This window comes from Crocodylus porosus, unplaced genomic scaffold (assembly GCF_001723895.1).
Source record: "Crocodylus porosus isolate Cpor-Errol unplaced genomic scaffold, CroPor_comp1, whole genome shotgun sequence".
Taxonomy (NCBI): Eukaryota; Metazoa; Chordata; order Crocodylia; family Crocodylidae; genus Crocodylus; species Crocodylus porosus.
Genome location: NW_017728886.1, coordinates 43755159 through 43772190, shown reverse-complemented (window position 1 = coordinate 43772190; position 17032 = coordinate 43755159). Strand labels below are relative to the sequence as shown.

At 37.6% G+C, this 17032-nt stretch overlaps 1 protein-coding gene across 6 annotated transcripts in view; it reads left to right on the top strand.

Annotated features, from left to right (window-relative positions):
* The window catches only part of SGCE (sarcoglycan epsilon), a 72824-nt gene extending 56936 nt beyond the window's left edge, over window positions 1-15888 (top strand). For 2 of the 6 annotated variants that reach the window (XM_019533441.1, XM_019533412.1), the window contains 5 exons: window positions 1117-1328; window positions 2061-2087; window positions 2855-3043; window positions 11282-11325; window positions 12110-12281. In XM_019533441.1, the coding sequence (XP_019388986.1) occupies window positions 1117-1328; window positions 2061-2087; window positions 2855-3043; window positions 11282-11325; window positions 12110-12156 (519 nt within the window). In that variant the 3' untranslated portion in view covers window positions 12157-12281. Of the gene's footprint in view, window positions 1-1116; window positions 1329-2060; window positions 2088-2854; window positions 3044-11281; window positions 11326-12109; window positions 12282-15577 lie in introns of those variants that run through there. The other 4 variants (XM_019533450.1, XM_019533420.1, XM_019533426.1 and 1 more) reach the window with 3 other exon arrangements.
* Window positions 15889-17032: the final 1144 nt, after the last annotated feature.

Genomic DNA, 17032 nt, shown 5'->3' with positions numbered 1-17032 from the left:
CACGCAGCCTATACTGCATAGGCAGGCATGTTTCAGCACTGGGGTGAGGGCCAGCCATAGAGACACCCTGGCTGGCTACCAGAGCATCTCTGTGGAGGACCCAAGCCTCTGGTTGCCTGAGGGCATGGTCCAGGACCACACTTCTTTTGCCTGGGTTATTTTTTGACCCCTGGATATCCAGGAGTCCAATTTGCAGCGCAGGGAATTTTTTCTTGTTCCTGCATGCGCCTCTTGAAGCATCTAAAAGGGTGAGACACTGCAAGAGGCACGTGCGCACTCGTCTGGATGCGCCCATTAAGTGCAAATGTGATATCATTGTGTGGCACCCTGTGTTGAAAAGATTGCAAGGCACACTGTTCTAAAGCCTACTAACTTATTATGAGATAACCATGATTTCTGTTAAGATTTTCTGTTTAGACACAAGCATAGCCAAAGACATTTAATCAGTTTCAGAATTCTTTGAAAACCTTGGTGTAGAAGTTAATTGTAAGTAATTGAGATTTTCTGCTATAACTGATTACAATTTTTGTTTTTAATATAATTTTAATATACTTTCTTCTTCATACAGTCTAGTGAGCTACAGTATATTTTGTGAATATAAGCAGGATATACAATTGCTCAGAAATAGAAATAAATATTGCCTAAACAAAAAAGAAGGTTGTTGGGTGATTATGGAGTATGTATCCTTTCTTAGTGGTATAAGTACAAATCTTGACTCAAATTAATTTTGGTCTGTAGCAATTATTTAGTAAAGTTTAGTGACTTACATTAAAGTCAGTCTCAGTTTATATAATGAATTGGCACCATTTTTAGTATGTCAAAGCAAAGGTTAAACTTTTAATAAGCATAAATTAACTCCTTAAAATAAATGATGGAAGTCTGACTTGGAGAATGAAATACATTTCTATAATTTGGTCTTCAAAATGAATTAAATCAAAAGTACTGTATTTGAAATGGTTTTATACTTAAAAATATGCAAGTTGTGTTTGGGTAAGATTTTCTATCATTTTTTAAAATGTTACTGTTTAATATAAATTGTTATGCGTTAAAAGAGGCTATTTCAACCAATCTTAACATATATTTTTAATTTGCTATGTAATTTTATTTTTGTATCAGGTTGATCACACAAAACAAGTCTCTACCTATCAGGAGGTGATCCGTGGAGAGGGAATATTACCTGATGGTGGAGAATACAAACCACCTTCTGATACCCTGAAAAGCAGAGACTATTACTCGGATTTTCTAATTACACTGGCGGTGCCCTCGGCAATAGCACTGGTGCTTTTCCTAATACTTGCTTATATCATGTGCTGCCGACGGGAAGGAGTGTGAGTACCTTAAGACATTAATAAATAATTGTAGACTTTTCTCAGGTTGTGAGGCATACGAAAGCATTCAGTACAAGAATGTCATGTTCATAAAAATATTTTAAAAGCAAACCAGTAGAAATACATGTAAGGAGGTATGCTGTATTGTGTTCATCTAACCATGCATTAAAATTAATGTTAATCTTCAAGAGGATAAATTTAGGGACTATAATTATTCTTCTTTTTTTAATTCACCATACAAACAGCAATAAAATAAAATGAAAAGTGTTACCCATTTAGCCAAATTATTCAATTTCACTAAAACATTTGTACACTGAACAGTAATTTTAAAGCCATTAGCACTAATGTAAAATAGTGGTTGAGGTGGTGAACTGAATTTAGAGTTGTAAAAACCAAAAGCATAAAAGGAAAGCAGCAAGTAACGTAATTTCTTCCATCTCTTACACAAACTCTGATTTCATTTTGTCATAGAATTTATTTCAGCCAGAAACTTGTTCCTTAACTTACATTTTCATTTCTCTGTGTGTGTGGATATGTGTGTGTGCGTCTGTCATCCGTATCACATCTCTATATGTGCAGTCATCCAGGCCTTGCCATAAATCCGGTGGCAAATGCTGCCAAGTTGCATTTAGTGGTAACAGTGTCAGCATTTCCACATTCCGTCATCTTATAGATTTAATGTTTCAACTATTAATGCTATTATTTAATTCATAAATTTTGTTTTGTTTTTAGGGAAAAGAGAAACATGCAAACACCAGAGTAAGTGTCTTCTTTCCTGTTATTTTTCTTTTAAGATCATTTAATTTTCATTTCTCAATAGCTTGTCATACTTCATACATGTGTCTCATGCCCTTCTTTCATTCTCTTTCATTCATGTTTTAATTCATGTATGTGAAAGCTGCTTTAAAAATACAGAGGCTTAGAAAGGATAGCAGGTCAGAATAAAAAGGGCTTGAAATGAATAAATCCAATATAAAATAGTTTATCTAGATTAAAAACATTAACCTGGGATTTATTTTCATGGTTATGTGACTTCCCGATCTACATTTTTAAAATTCAGTGGAAAGTTTAAAATTATCTTTCATAAAAGATATTTTATGTCTACATTTTTAAATATCTACAGATATTTTATATTCTGCCATAAATTTAAGCTTCTGCAAATATTTATAAAATAACAACAAGAAGCAACAATATAAAGTTACTAAAACTTTTCTTTAGACAGGAGCAAAAAGGAGGAGTATTAACAATAAATTGCATAATCTTAGATACTTTATAAAACATTTCTCTGCTCACCAGAGCCTAATGGAACAATCTGTGCTTTCAAAGTTAGATAAATACAATTCCTATGTTATTCTTGTTATTTTAAATTTCTATTATAAATCACTGTACTTCTAATTTATTTTGTAGCATGCACTAAAAAATTCTAATACATAAATATATAAAAAAATGTTTTCTAAAACTACCCATACATGTAGAACAATTTTTTAAGAAGAATATATTTATTATTTTATTTCCTTTTGACATAGCCTCCAGTTGGTCCACCACAGTGCTATACAGAAATCGACCAAAGAGCTTCGTGACATGTCCAAAAATAGAGAGATAGCATGGCCTCTTTCAACACTTCCTGTGTTTCATCCAGTCACTGGTGAGATTGTACCACCGCTTCACACAGACAGCTATGATAATACTAGCATGCCACTAATGCAAACACAGCAGTAAGTATAAATTTAGATCTTTTATAACTATGCTGCACAGTGGAGCTGTGGAATCCAGTGTTTTTTTTCTGACTATTCATTATAGAGGGATCAGTTAAGTTCTCTGTGAAACTTGCATTCTAAACAGGAATCAAATTGTGTTACACAATTTAAATATCTGAATTCAGCTTCCTAAGTTAACAGAAGTTCCATAACAAGGCAGTTAACTTTTACAGCAAGAACACTAAAATGCTCTATTTTCAAACTTTTTCCTTGTTTTCCTAATATTTCTTTTTGGGTCATCTCTGTAAACAACTACAGTCACCGTATAATCAGAGTACCATATACAAATGCACCCTGAAACCATTTCAAACACAGTCTATATTTGCAATTTTAAAATAAAACACAAAAGCTAGTTCACTTTAGAGAATAAAGAAAAGTTAACCCACAAAATTGTTAAGAACTGCCAGCTACCTTCATTGTTAACAGCATCCCTCCTAAAGTAAGAGTGAAAATTCTGAAAGCCAGAGATTGTTATTTCTAAGCAGGAGTGTAGGGGCGATGCAAGAATAAGGCTTGATAGACTTGCTGTAAAAATAGCGCTGCAGGAGTCAGGCAGCCCTTCATGGAGGCATTAGTACATTATAGGTTTTCCATTGCAATGCTGCCTGGGTTTGGAGAACAGAAACAGTAACACTGTCAAACTCTTCAAATACTGACACTATGCGACTTAAATCAACTTAGTTAAGTCACCTTATTTTAAGTCTGTTTGGTATGTGTGAACGCACCCACTGTGATTTAGAAGCGCTGGACTCCCTGTGCCTGCTTGTATAAGCATACCTCCAGGCAAAATTTGTTTTACTTATTCACTTCCCCAAGTCATCTCTTTTGGGTCTTTGCTTCTTTAAGCAGCACTTTGCTCCTCAGATATCTGGGCAGTCTTCATACTTGCTTTTAGTACACTGTGTAGCAGCTGTAGAAAAAAACCAAGGACAGGAGACAGCGATGAGAAGGCAGAGAAGTAAGCAGGAATTAACAGGTGAGAAGGGCAGGGTTAGGGTTTTGTTGGGGAAGAAGAAATCAAGCTTCAAGATGCAAGGGAAAAAGAATAGGCAGCTTAAAGTAAAACTGTTCCCTCTCCCAGCTCAAGTCTCATGTTTTCCTGAGTACAGTCTCATTGCTTCATTTCCCTCTGTCCTGCATACTTCCTGTATCCTTCTTTCTATATCCCCATTTTTAAGGTCTCACAGCTCCATGTCTCCCTGCAGATGTCCTTAAGGCTGCTACTTGGTTCTTATCGTCTCCATGAGCTACCCAAAATACCTCTGTCCCTACAACTCTGAAGGGACTTGCTTTGAAGGAAAGGGAGAATAGAGCAATAAAACTGGGTTTTGCATGGTGACATAGGGGAAAGGCAAATTGGCCGCCATCAAGGAGGGCCGTGGGGCTCTGAGGGGCCGTAGCAGACTAGGATTCTGTGTGGAAGCGTGCAGGGGAGAATGTGCCAGGACTGGTTGTTCTCTATGTACATAACTGTCCAAGTGCCATAATAATTTAAAATGCTGGGAAATATCCCATCCCAAAAGTTCAGTGTGCTGTAGATTAAGGTTGTTGGTTTACATATCCCACGAATACAAACAGTAAAAAGAAAGTAAGCAGTTGACAGTTACAGCATTTAACACTCCATCTACAGTTCAGGCCAGAACTGGCTGAAAGATGCAAATCCTTTCCTGCGAAAAAACGGTCAGTGTGAATCAGGACAGAGTCAAATCATGAAAATTTTGCAGGGAGAAATGTCCAGAAAAATTACATTTGGGGAGGCCTGGAATGGCATCTTTTGGTTTGTTCGCTGCTCACCTGGCTGGTTCTTGCCAGATGCACTTTCACTTCATATGTGGAAAGTAAAATTGGCAAGAGCCTTCCAGATGGCCTGCTGGGGGCTGAGTATCCTGGCTGTGGGAAGTGAAAAGCTGCAGTGTTCAGCCTTGTCATCTTTCCCTCTACCCAAAAGTCTTCCTGGGAGGCAGGCTGTGGAGGAGTTGGCAATGCTAACACCTTGGCTTGCTGCCTCCCTGACAACTGGGGTGGTGGGCAGGCAGATAGTCAGGGAGATCAGCTTCCAGTAGCCCATCTAAAAGGCTTTTGTTAAGCTTGCTTTAAGATGAGCTTTCTATGGGGGAAGCCACGTGCCATTGTTCCAGTTTTTCTGGTGGAAAAATAATTTTACCATATGGACTTTTTTTGGCTGAAAAAAAATCACTGTGATGGAAAGTTCCTGATTAGTGCTAGTTCCATCATCACATCGTAGCCTAGACTTACCTGTCCAAGTACCCAGTCTGCAGATTTTCACTCTTAAGTTTTTGTGTGTCAATATTGCCAATTCTTGCAATATTTAATACATTTCTTAAAGACACAGCAACTAGATGCATGTGAGGAGGGGAGACTCAACTTTAATTGAAAAATGTTTCTAGCCCTTACGTTTGCAGAGAAACTCAAAATTCAAAAGAAAGTCAATAAATATTGGGTTGTTTGTATTTTTTCAGTATCTCTTGATTGTTTAGGGTCAGCCTTTTGGCATTTAAATGCTTGAAGTTGTCAGTGTCGTGACATTTAATACTGGAATACTATTTTAAATATAACATACTAGAATATTAGAATAAATAGAAGAAACCCACTGCTATTTATTTGTTCTTCAAAGAACATAATTATGTTCACATTGGGCATATTTTTATTGATTTTTTAAGACTGTTTTTGCTATTTTGGAAAAATTATAGTTAAGTAAGCTCTGTATAACAACATCAAGCTAGCCTGAGAGCTAGAAAATAAAATTTCCTGTAAGTTAAAGCGAAACAACCAACAGTGTTCCATTATCTACATAGTTTACCTTTTTAATCAAATAGCACAAATGGTAATATAAATTTTGAAACAGATTATAGTTCTTCCTGTTCAAAGGTTACTAGAAGCCCAGAAAAAGCTTTTTAAAAGTCAGTTGTTAAATTTTATTTTGACAGTGCCCCTTTACTGTCATTTCTTCATCGTCTCCATTTCAAGGGAGTACTATGTACTACAGATTGTAAACATTATCATTGCTAGGTGTTTGCAGATAGATTACATAGTTCTTAACTAATAGCATTTAAATAATGATATCTTGTTTTATATCTATACTGTGCAAATATGAAGAAATATTTTGGATAAGGATATTATAATATAGTAGTGGATTAAACAGAAATGTCTCCATCCTGCCAAGTCTGTTTTTTAAAATAGATATTACCAATACAAAATGGTGTAAAAATGTAAAATAGGTTGCAATAGAAAATGTGTTCTCCTCCTCAGAAAATACATGCACACACACTACAGGGTCTTTGCAGCCACTTTCGGTTACTGTTCTTTTCCACCTTTCCTTTTCCTTTTTTCATGTCCTTGTGTGAGAATATATTTAGCAGAATTCGCAGATTTGCTGAAATCTGACAGGGCCACACCATGAGCACTTCTGCTGTGGCCTCAAGCTTGCGACCTCAGGGCTGTCAAACAATAAAAAATAACAAATATTGCAGAAGTTTCACAAAAATAATATTTAATCTTTCCAAGAGCCCTCTACTGGCTCTTTAAGAGTAGTTACTGATAGATTTCCAAAAGCAAATATGCATTCCTGACTCTGCCTTTAAATTATAAATAGATTTTTTTCTCTATTAATTGACTTAAACACTATTTTCACTATTATTGATTCACTTCCATCAATTAGAGAGACAATATGAAAATTGGGCAAAATTAACAAGGAGAATACAGTAACTTTGAACCTGTTAAAGACTCAAATGTGGGCAATAATTGAACATGAAGGACACAATAGAATTTTTAAGCCAAGAAATTTAATATATGATAGAGTTTCTCTTCCATTTACACACCATTCTTAATAACACTTCATCTAAAGTTAGAGCAGTCCCTGTTTAACAGCAGTTGACAATATGGTTGGGAAATTTATAGAGCATTATTACTTTTCTTATCTCAATAGTTTTATGTAGAAAAGAAAAGAATCTACTGTAATGAAAGGACCTGCCATTAATAAGCAAGAAGCAGGAACTGAGAAAATATTTTTACACATTTTGTCCATGTTCCTGCAGCTGTGGATTGTTTCTTACAGTGCTTTCTTCAGCGTTTATAAGCTCAATTCTAATACCTTTCTCATATAGTGGAATAGCTTACACTTTTAATGTGATTTCAGTATTACTCATCAAATAAAAGGTACTAATCAACTTGAATAAAATGATCAGAATCTGGGGGAAGAGGAAAGGGCGCAAAAGGCCAGAGTTAAAAAATAAGTGCCTTGTGATAGGGTAATTTTGGGGCAAATATTTTACATTTATGGGCCACTTGCTTAGTTGTTACGTGACTTTCTCTATAAATTTAGCTTTACATTCTCTTTTCATCCTATAATTCTTTCCTTAAATTCCTATATATCATCCAGTCAAACCCTGTTCACTATCCTTCAGATTTGATAAATATTTTTAGACAATCCCTAGGAGGTACTGTAGTTTAAAACAAATTATTTAGCTCCTTATCTTTTATTTCATCCTTTCGCCTTCCTCTTATTTCTATTTACTGATCTCTTTTGAGATTCCCTCCTGCTTATCCATCTTTCATTGCTGATATAACAAGAACAGAAACAGCTATCTAGCCATGGCTGTAACTTAATGGGAGTTGAGGGTAGTGAATCCTCATACTATTTAGTCTGTTAGAGAGACAATCATTTCTTTCCATTAAATTATTTCTAGCCTAAGGGACAGTCATCATTATTTGTATTATGATAATACCTGAAGTTTACAATCAGTACTGGAACCTCTTTATTCTAGATACTGTACAAACATATGTTGGGAAGAAATGAAAATGTAAGGAATAGTTTTTGGACCGTGCAATCTTAAAACTAAGATTGTTCTTACCTGTTTCTCAGTATGGTTCACAGTGTTCCAAATCGACTTTTATTTTTTGACGACATTCCTGGTCTTCCTAGAGCCCTTCATGTTTCTCAATTTTACTTTGTAATCACCTCACAATTTAATATACCTTGCACCAAAACATTTCTTCATTTAGGGGCAGATAAAAAAGAGGTTTTGGGGGGGGGGGGGGGGGGGGGGGGGAAAGGTTTACCCCGGAAACCAGACCTAGGTAGGACTTTCAGCTCAAAACTGCAATCCAGAAAGGTTTGTTCGTGTAGCTGCTCAACCTTGGAGGTGCCTGAATTAATTAGGCACCTCCCTGTTTGACCTGAAAGAATACCAGACATCTGCATTTCTACTTCTGTTGATGCCCAGAGCTGCCAGTGTCTGAGCAGCTAGGTACCTACCTACTTCCTGCCTAGATGCCACTGGGATCCCGAACCTAAACCAAACAGCATCTGTGTGGCCCAGTCCAATAAGCATGCTAGCTATGTCCAGATGTGCATGGATGTTTGGTTCCTTAGGGACAACTAGTGGTGGTGCAACTTGTTCCACTGCTAGTTGTCCCTGGTGAAAGCCTGTGCCACACGCACTCTGGGATGTGGCAGCTTACCCCAGGTGGGGTAGGGGAGACTGGGACCAGCACTGGGCTGGTCCCAGCAACCTTACCTGGGGGCCTCCTGGGGCTGCAGCAACAGTGATCCTGCCATGCGGAGTCTGGCCGGCAGTAGAGCGTGACTCCAGCTTTGGGCAGTGCACACTTCCACTGCATGCACCACTCCCGTTTTTTTTGACCCTTGGATATCCAGGGGTCAAAAAGCTCTCCATGCTGCTCCCTTGCAGCATGGAGAACAACTGAACACGTGGTATGTGGTACCATAGATGCATTTGTGTGCCACATGCTGCATGGCCGCACTTGTCTCGATGTGGCCATTTAGAGCTCATTTATGGTATGGAGTTCAGCACAAAACAGTACCCATAGCTGTCAAAAAAAACATGGGTTGCCCTGTCGTGTGGCCACCCCTGCCTTTTACACAGTAGTGTTTAGAGCAGTGATTCTTGACTGGGGTGCTGCTGCAAGCTAATAAGAGCATAATAAAGATGGAAGCCTAACGCTGTCACACTGTCTGGTATCTTAGAATGAATTGCTGTGTTTTCCTTGTTGTTGAGTCTCTGTATGAATTTTTAACTAGTCAGTTTTAATATGTACAGTCTTCCTGATAATTATACTGAGAACTTTTATTTTCTTTTTTGATACAGTAAAGGGAATCTCCTTCAAGAAAGGAAATAACTTGTTTTCTTGAAGGGGTCATGTCAATGAAACAACATAATCACAACTTAACTATCTTGCTGATAGGTAAATGCAAAGGAGAAACCAACACTTTTGCCTCAATGCTTGTTTTTAAAGTAGGAATCATTGATCCTTTGACATTATTCTATTACCTAAAAGTTTATTTCCATTACAACAAGTGACTGATGGAGACAGATGATGATGGATTTTGTGCAGTGAACTCACTGTACTGCTACTGGAAAGCTACATCCTTTTTGTCCTTTGTTTTAGCTCATCAGAAAGCAGCTCATCTGTAAAATGGTCTGTTTTAAAAAGACATACTATGTTGCAAATCAGCTGGTTTCTGACAAGTTTTGCCTTTAGGTTTTAAATAAGTCATGCAGAAATCATATAGACTTAATTTAAAATACAGGAAATGTTGCTATATTTTCTTGTGTATCAGACATCTGGGTAAAAGATGCACCCCTTGAAGTAAAGATAAAATTATGGGAAAAAATACTTAACAAATTTGATTGGATTTTGATTAACCTTTATTACAGTGATTTCTACTATTTTTCCATTATGTAACTTTGGCATGTAAAAACTTGTTTTTTAGGCCAGCATGTTTAGAAAAAACTCTCCTACATCAGAAAATATGGCACTCGAACACATGCTGCCATGACACTCCTTACCTTCTGCTTACATTTTAGGGGTATGGCTGTTGTACTTTATAGAGAATCCAAGCTCTCAGGTACTGGAAGTGGTACAGCCACATTACCCTGGGCAGAATGCCATAATGCTGCAGCTGTACTACTTCTGATAGCTGAGCTAGCTTGTTTACAGGTAATGTAGTTATCTTTATATGGCATGGCATTGTGGCATGTAAATGTATCCTAAGTGTTTCCAGTCCTTCCTGTCCCAGCACAAAATTCCCAAAGAATGAAAGTTTAGAATAGATCTCAGTTAACAGACAAACGAGGCTTTTGTCCAAGTTTAATTAGTCTCTCATGTGTTTTGAAGAAGAGCTTCTTCAGGCCTTAAAAATAGCAAATTAGTGAAAAGTAAAAGCTAAATCTGGTCATAGTCTTTACCAGTCTTCTCAGAAACTCGGCTCAAGTAGGTCGCACTTCTTATGATGCTGTTGCTTTAAAAACAGAGTTTTGGTGTTTCGGGGAATTTATGCCAGTTTTGGTGATGCCTATATTTAAGGAATATTACAGATATTTAGAATATCACAGCTGAAGTTTAACTTTACTTGCACGATCTGACTTCAGTGGGACTGATCACATAAGCAAAAAGTACAACCAAAGCAGTCATCTTTTCACAATTAGGCTCTACAGCCTCCTGTCAAACATGTTCTTAGTTATCGAAAAAAAAATAAGCATCTTAAAATTTCTTCACCTGCACTCTAACCATTAATCCACATCTGCTAACATTTCTTTAACACTCAATATCTTCTTAAACAGCCACTTAAAAACAGATACAAAAATGTTTTATTTTTTCCTCCCCAAATAGGAAATTTCCCTTCACAATTCCACTGATCTGAAAAGGGTAGGCAATATTCATTAAACCAACAGGTTCCATCTTTCTCCACTAATCAGTAATACAAAGTGTATATTAGAAATATGCTGCAGCCAGCTGATAAGCTAAAGAACTGGAGAATCAGGTCCTTGGGTACCTAGGAAGCATTTTAATCCACGCAGAATACTAATAAAATGACATTTCCATTTCTGTATTGCAAGTGGAAAAATGCGTAGAATTTAGCATTCCTGTTCTCTTCGCCTCTCATCTGACTTCTTACATTTCTTACTTGGTAAATAAGTTGTTCTCTGAACCTGGGTAGCAGTGAGACTAATACTGCTGTAAGTTAGCAGTAATGTAGTCCCTCTCATATTGAACTGTTTAGCATTTTGGCCGCTTTGTTTATCCACTTAGAAATGAAATGATCACCTTACCATAGGATGGCAGATATATGTTTTTAACATGTGAACTGTGTTCATAGATATCTGCTCTACACGACATATACAGGTTTTTAAAATATTAAATTATTATTTGTAGGAACCTGCCACATCAGACTCAGATTCCACAGCAGCAGACTGCAGGTCAGTATAAAAATCAGTTCTGACAGATCAAGTGATAATGGAGAACAGGCACCAGCCAATACTTACACAGCTGTTGGCCCACAACATTGGTTTGGAATTAATGTTTTAAAATTCCAGAATTTACAGAGAAATCATTGCAAGGTTTGGCATGAAGCCAGGGGGAAGAACTGGTAGAAAAGCTATAGTAGGATTGGGGCTCAGGCCATTGGGACCCAGGCAAGCTGAATCCAAGATCTGTTAGACCAGCCTCTCATTGTAATACCTGACTACTGATATCCTGGTGGTACTTGGGCTGTTTGGAGTCCGCTGTAGGCAGGAAATTTGTGATTCTTACAACTACCAAGGATAGTTTGATTACTGAAGCAGCCTTTATACCTCGTGGTCCTCAGGCACAGAGACTGGGAGATTTCCACTGGCCCTAGTCATCACTTTGCATCACTCTGATGAGCTATCATATACCTGTTCTGGTGAGAGGACGAATCCAAGCCTCTTTCTGTTTATCTTCTGTTAGCATCCCTGGTGTGAAAAAAAATTACATTTGTGGCCAGCTAAGAGAGTGGATAAGAAATCAAACTAGGAAAATGGAATTGCCAAAGAGTAATAGTAGGCTAAAGGAAGCAAGTTTCAGAGTCCACAAGAAGCAGCATTTATATTCTTCATACATAACATGCAGACTGTAACCTTAAACACAGGTTTGGTCTAACTTAGTGTTACATAAGAAATCCTTGCTTGGTATCTTCATTCTAAATCCTTGTTCTCCATTACTGCTTTCGGGGGATTAAAGGAGAATTTCGTATGACAACATTTCAAAGATTTGAGGCAAGTATATAACTGACAACTTCTGCCCTGTGTTTTTTCGTTATCCAAGAAACAATATTTGTAAAATCTTGGGTATAATTTTGCATAATATTGTTAAATTGTTTTGGTAGCATTTTTCCAATATTAAAAAAAAAAAAAGTAGAAGTGCTAGGTGGCATAGTAGAGCTTTGTCCAAAGTTTTCAGCACCAGAAGTTAGGGTTAAAATTAGCTTCATGCATACCCATTAGTCATTTATAAAGGAAAAATAGGGACACTGCAAACATTTGTTTTTTTTAAAACCAGTTCCTACTCAGTAGAAATCTAGTTTTAGCTTAGTACTTGTGAGAGAGAGCTGCATGGCTCCGGTCTTGAGAAGAAATGCACGTATGCTGCTTTTTGAACATTTTGCAAATATGTGTATGCTTAATACTTCTTTTCATGGGGATTCTGCAGTGCTTGAGTAGCAAACAAAGCACTTCATTGTTGCCGTTTTGCTGAAATGAGATTGCAGTGTCTGGAGGTGCTAGACACAGCAAATGAAAAGAACAGAAATAGTTACTGAAATTGCTGTCCTTGCTGATGAGATCTTGAGCCACCTGAAGCTATTTCCACTGTATTTGCCAACTACTGTTCTGGGTGAATTGAGACTGTGAATTGTTACAAAATCAGTGTTTTTGCTTCCTTTGCTGCTAGTGGAAGATTAGCAGTGGTTTCTCTGCACAGTGGGAGTGACATGCTATCTTCTTCCTTAACTGCTCTCACCCGGTTTTTCATTTTTGCAGCTTAGGTACCACTTGTAACACAGGTACCACCTGTCCTTTCATTTTTGTGCAAATGAAGAGCAGCTGATCTGACATCCCCCAAATGATGTTTTATGTAACCTTCTGGTATGTTCTAGTCTCTGAAAGCAACGAAGACGTTGCCCATTGTGCAGTTCTCCTCTTAGCCCAGTGCCACCTCCCTTCCAAAATAGAGTCCATATTTGGACTCTTCCTCATTGCAAGATGATGCCTTGGGACCATATCACTAGCTGGCACTGGCTAAGGTCTCCAAATTACCTGGGGTCCATATATATCCACTCGAAGAATCAAAAAACTTAATTCTCTTCCCTTACAACAGAGCCAAAACTAGGCTTATCAGAGAACCGTGCTTGTGTCCTGCTTTTCTCATCTAGTTTCCAGTTTGCCCCAAGCGGCTGAAGGACATTCACATGGGTAGCACAGGACTTGGTTCTGAGGGTAGCTCATATGTGTATACTATATTTACCAAAGACATGAAATATGAGAATTATGCTTCTTTTTTAACAAAGAACAACAACATAGATCTGCCCCATAGGAGCTTGCAAAAGTCTCTCTCTGGCTGTTCCTAAACTTCTGCTTTTCAGTAGCCACTATTTTAATATTTTTTCCTAAAACAAGCTTCACCTTTTCCCCAGCAGAAATTTTTTTTGGGAAAAGTAAAAACTCTTAAATATAAAAATCGGATACCTGTGGAAGATCAGTTTAGTAAATATTTCATGGTTGTCTTGTTCCAGTTTGCACTTCATACAAAACAAGAATGATCAGTACTGAAGTGATAGCTGTTGTTTGTTCCAGAGAGTATATTATACAAGTGGGACTACAATGTACTTGGTGTTTCTGGGCACCCCCAAAATACATGCAATTCATTTACATCTATGGTGAAATACTAATACTCTGGTTTTGGATGTCTTCAACATGGATGCCTGGAGTTTTGTGATCACTAACACTGCCAACAATTTCCAGAGTATTGAATAAATTGAATTCCTTGTTTTCTCTGCGTATGTTTTAAAAACAAATATGCACAGTCACAGTAGTAGCTTGCAGGGAGGTACACTCACAATTGAGGTTATTTTAACTAAAAACTAGGGAGCACTCAGTGGGAGGCATGGTTAGTTATACCACACCCTTACATACCATCTCAAGTTCAAGTATAGTCATAGGTAAACACTTGATACAAAAGAATTCCCCTTGCACTCACTTCCCTTCCACTCAAGATCATATTATTGGATGCTGGTTAAAGCTTCCTTCCAGGATCTAGCAGTATAGCAAATGGTTAGACAATGTTGATAATGATGTAATTACTTTCCTGAGATTTTGGCACATGTGTGTTTCAAGAGCATTTCTAATGGGAAGTTTATAACCTGCAGTAGCAGAGCAATACAATATTAATATGTCAACAGTAGAATTCAGGCATCCTTAAAAAATTGCCTAACATCATTATCAAATTAACATAACTTTATGTTCATTATTAAATGAACATAAGATACTTTCAAATGAATATACAAAAATAAAAATGTATGGCCAGGCAAGTTACAGCACTAGAAGTTTAGTTTGCCCATTTTCCTTTTTTTCCCATGAAGAGTTATCAGAAATAACCAATACTGCTAAATGCACCATATACCAGAATTTGAATTACTCATTACATGACTTTTAAAAGCCTAATGGACAGCACTAATTCAGTATTTAATTTGAATATCAATTTTACAAATAATTTCAATATTCAATAACCAGTTTTTCTACTGAAGAGTTTAAAAATAGGACAGTTAGACTGATACTTGCTGACATTGCAGTTGTACTTTCAAACAGGTTGGGAATATGCAATGCGAAAACTAATTTGGAGATTAATAAACAATGTCACAATACTGATTTAATGTCTGCATTGCACTGCTGGAATTGGCTGTTGACCTAGTAGATCTAAAGGTACATACCTTCTTAGGCTTCTTTTGATAACTATTTACTTTTGTTCCTCTGAAAACTGATAAAATCCAAGCTACCTACTTGGTTAAACAAAAAGATGGGTTAATTCTTGTAAGGCAAAAATAATCTTAAACAGCATAAAGGTAAGTAACATTGCCAACTTGAGTGTTGCAGTTTCCCTTAGCTGGTCCTGTTAGAGCTAAGTAGATGGAGAGATTCACAATCAAATCGGGGGGGCCTGCTAAAGAAAGACTAAAGAAAACTGATAAGAAAACCACACAAGTCCTTTAGCCCCAAAGGTGAGTGATACTTTCACAATTGTCAGGGAAGCCAGTTACAGTTATAAGAGTCAATGTTATTTTGAATATGTTTGTTTAATTTATGTTCACACTTGCTTACACTGAAGCAGCTAAAGGCTATACATACCTGTCTAAAATGCAGGGAGGAGTGGGGAGATAGAGCTTTACATTTGGAACCAAGTTTGGAAGATTTTTAAAAAAGTATTTAAAATTGCAACACATTAACTAACTCATGATTACATCTTTTCCAGAGCTAGGATAAGACAGACACTTCTGTGGCCATTTTTGAATTCAAATACAGATTCCAAGTTCCATTGGTTTTGGAAAGGATCGATAATTTCCATTTACTTACTAGGATGACAAGTATTGTAATAACTGAACGTTGTAAGAACAACTTCTGCCACTAATGGATTATATGCATTCTTATTTATTTACAGGTAAATGGTATCCCTGAGGAAAGGAAATTGACAGAAGCAATGAATTTGTAATCAGATAAAACAGTAATCACATCCTATGTCCTTATTTGTTCAAATTGATGCATGAGCTCTTCTGATGTATATTGTGCATGACACGGTATTAAAGATTTCAGTGCCAGATAGTACAATCATTTCCATATAAACTAATGTACTGTATCTTTTTTGTACTTTGGACATTTTTGACAATTTGTAAAAACACTGATAACTTTTTATATTTGTTACATTACAAGAATATCTTTAAAATAAACACATTAATAAATATCAAAACTTTCTTCTGACTCCCATGAACTACACAAAAGTCTAAGGAAAAAGTGAGTTCTTTCAAAATGCCAGATTCAGAGCTAGATGGACTCTATTCTGTAAAGGCTAAAGTTGATTTGCATGTCTGATATAGAAGAAACAAGTGTACAGAAACTGATGGAAGTCTAGCTCACGATCTTGCGATTGCAAAATCAAAAAGTTCCTATCATTACCACAGAGGGAGGATATTATGACAACCAGTTAATTACTGTTGGTGGGATATGTTGGGCTTACACAACTCGTTTTTGCAAGTTGGAAATACAATAAAATTAACATTTCTACAGAATCTTCTCCTTAGTGTGAAAGAGAGGAGCCACCAGGCTCCAAGCTTTACAGGCTAATCAAAGGTTCAGCGGCCCCAGGTCTGCAGCCCCAAGGAGCCTGGCAGAGATTCCCCTTACCTGGGTGTGTCGGGAAGGGAGGGACCGAGAATTTCCCCGCCAGAATAAAGAAGAGCCCGGAGCAGGCAGGAAGCAACACTGCAGAACCGGGAGGAGGTGGAGCACTCGGCACATGCTGCAGGGAACTCTAAAAGCGACATTGAGTGCTGGTAGGAGCCTCTGGCAGAGAGCAAAACCCCAGCGGGGTTCAGAACTCCGTTTACTGGCCCCTGCCGGGCATAGAACTGTGTGTTTACCAGCTGGGAGGGTACCATAATAACCCTAATAGAGGGGCACTATTGACTTTTGGATACCATAGTACATGTAATAGTGGCACAGGCCAATAGTATGGACTTAAGCTGTTAAAAGAAACCGTGGCAAATTCTACAAGAGGCTCTCAGAGAAAGAGAGAGAGCCAATAAAGAGGGACTGACCCCACGAAGGTCAATTTTAGTTCAAAGTGTGGCTGCAGACAGCCGGAGCAGTGACACAGGCTAGGAGAGCCTTCTCTGTTTTCATGTTTTCTTTTTTGACCTTTTCTTTTGTTGATTGTTTGAGAGGAACTGAGGACACGTGGCCGGCCCAACTGGCTGGCCACCTCCCGGTAGAACGGGTGAGGGTGTAGGGGTGGTGGAGCCCTCAGAAACTCAGGACCTCGCGGGATGTCGGTGAGACTAATAATTGGACTACATGTCAAGGTATATGAACCAACTCTGTTAACATCAAGTCGTGGCAG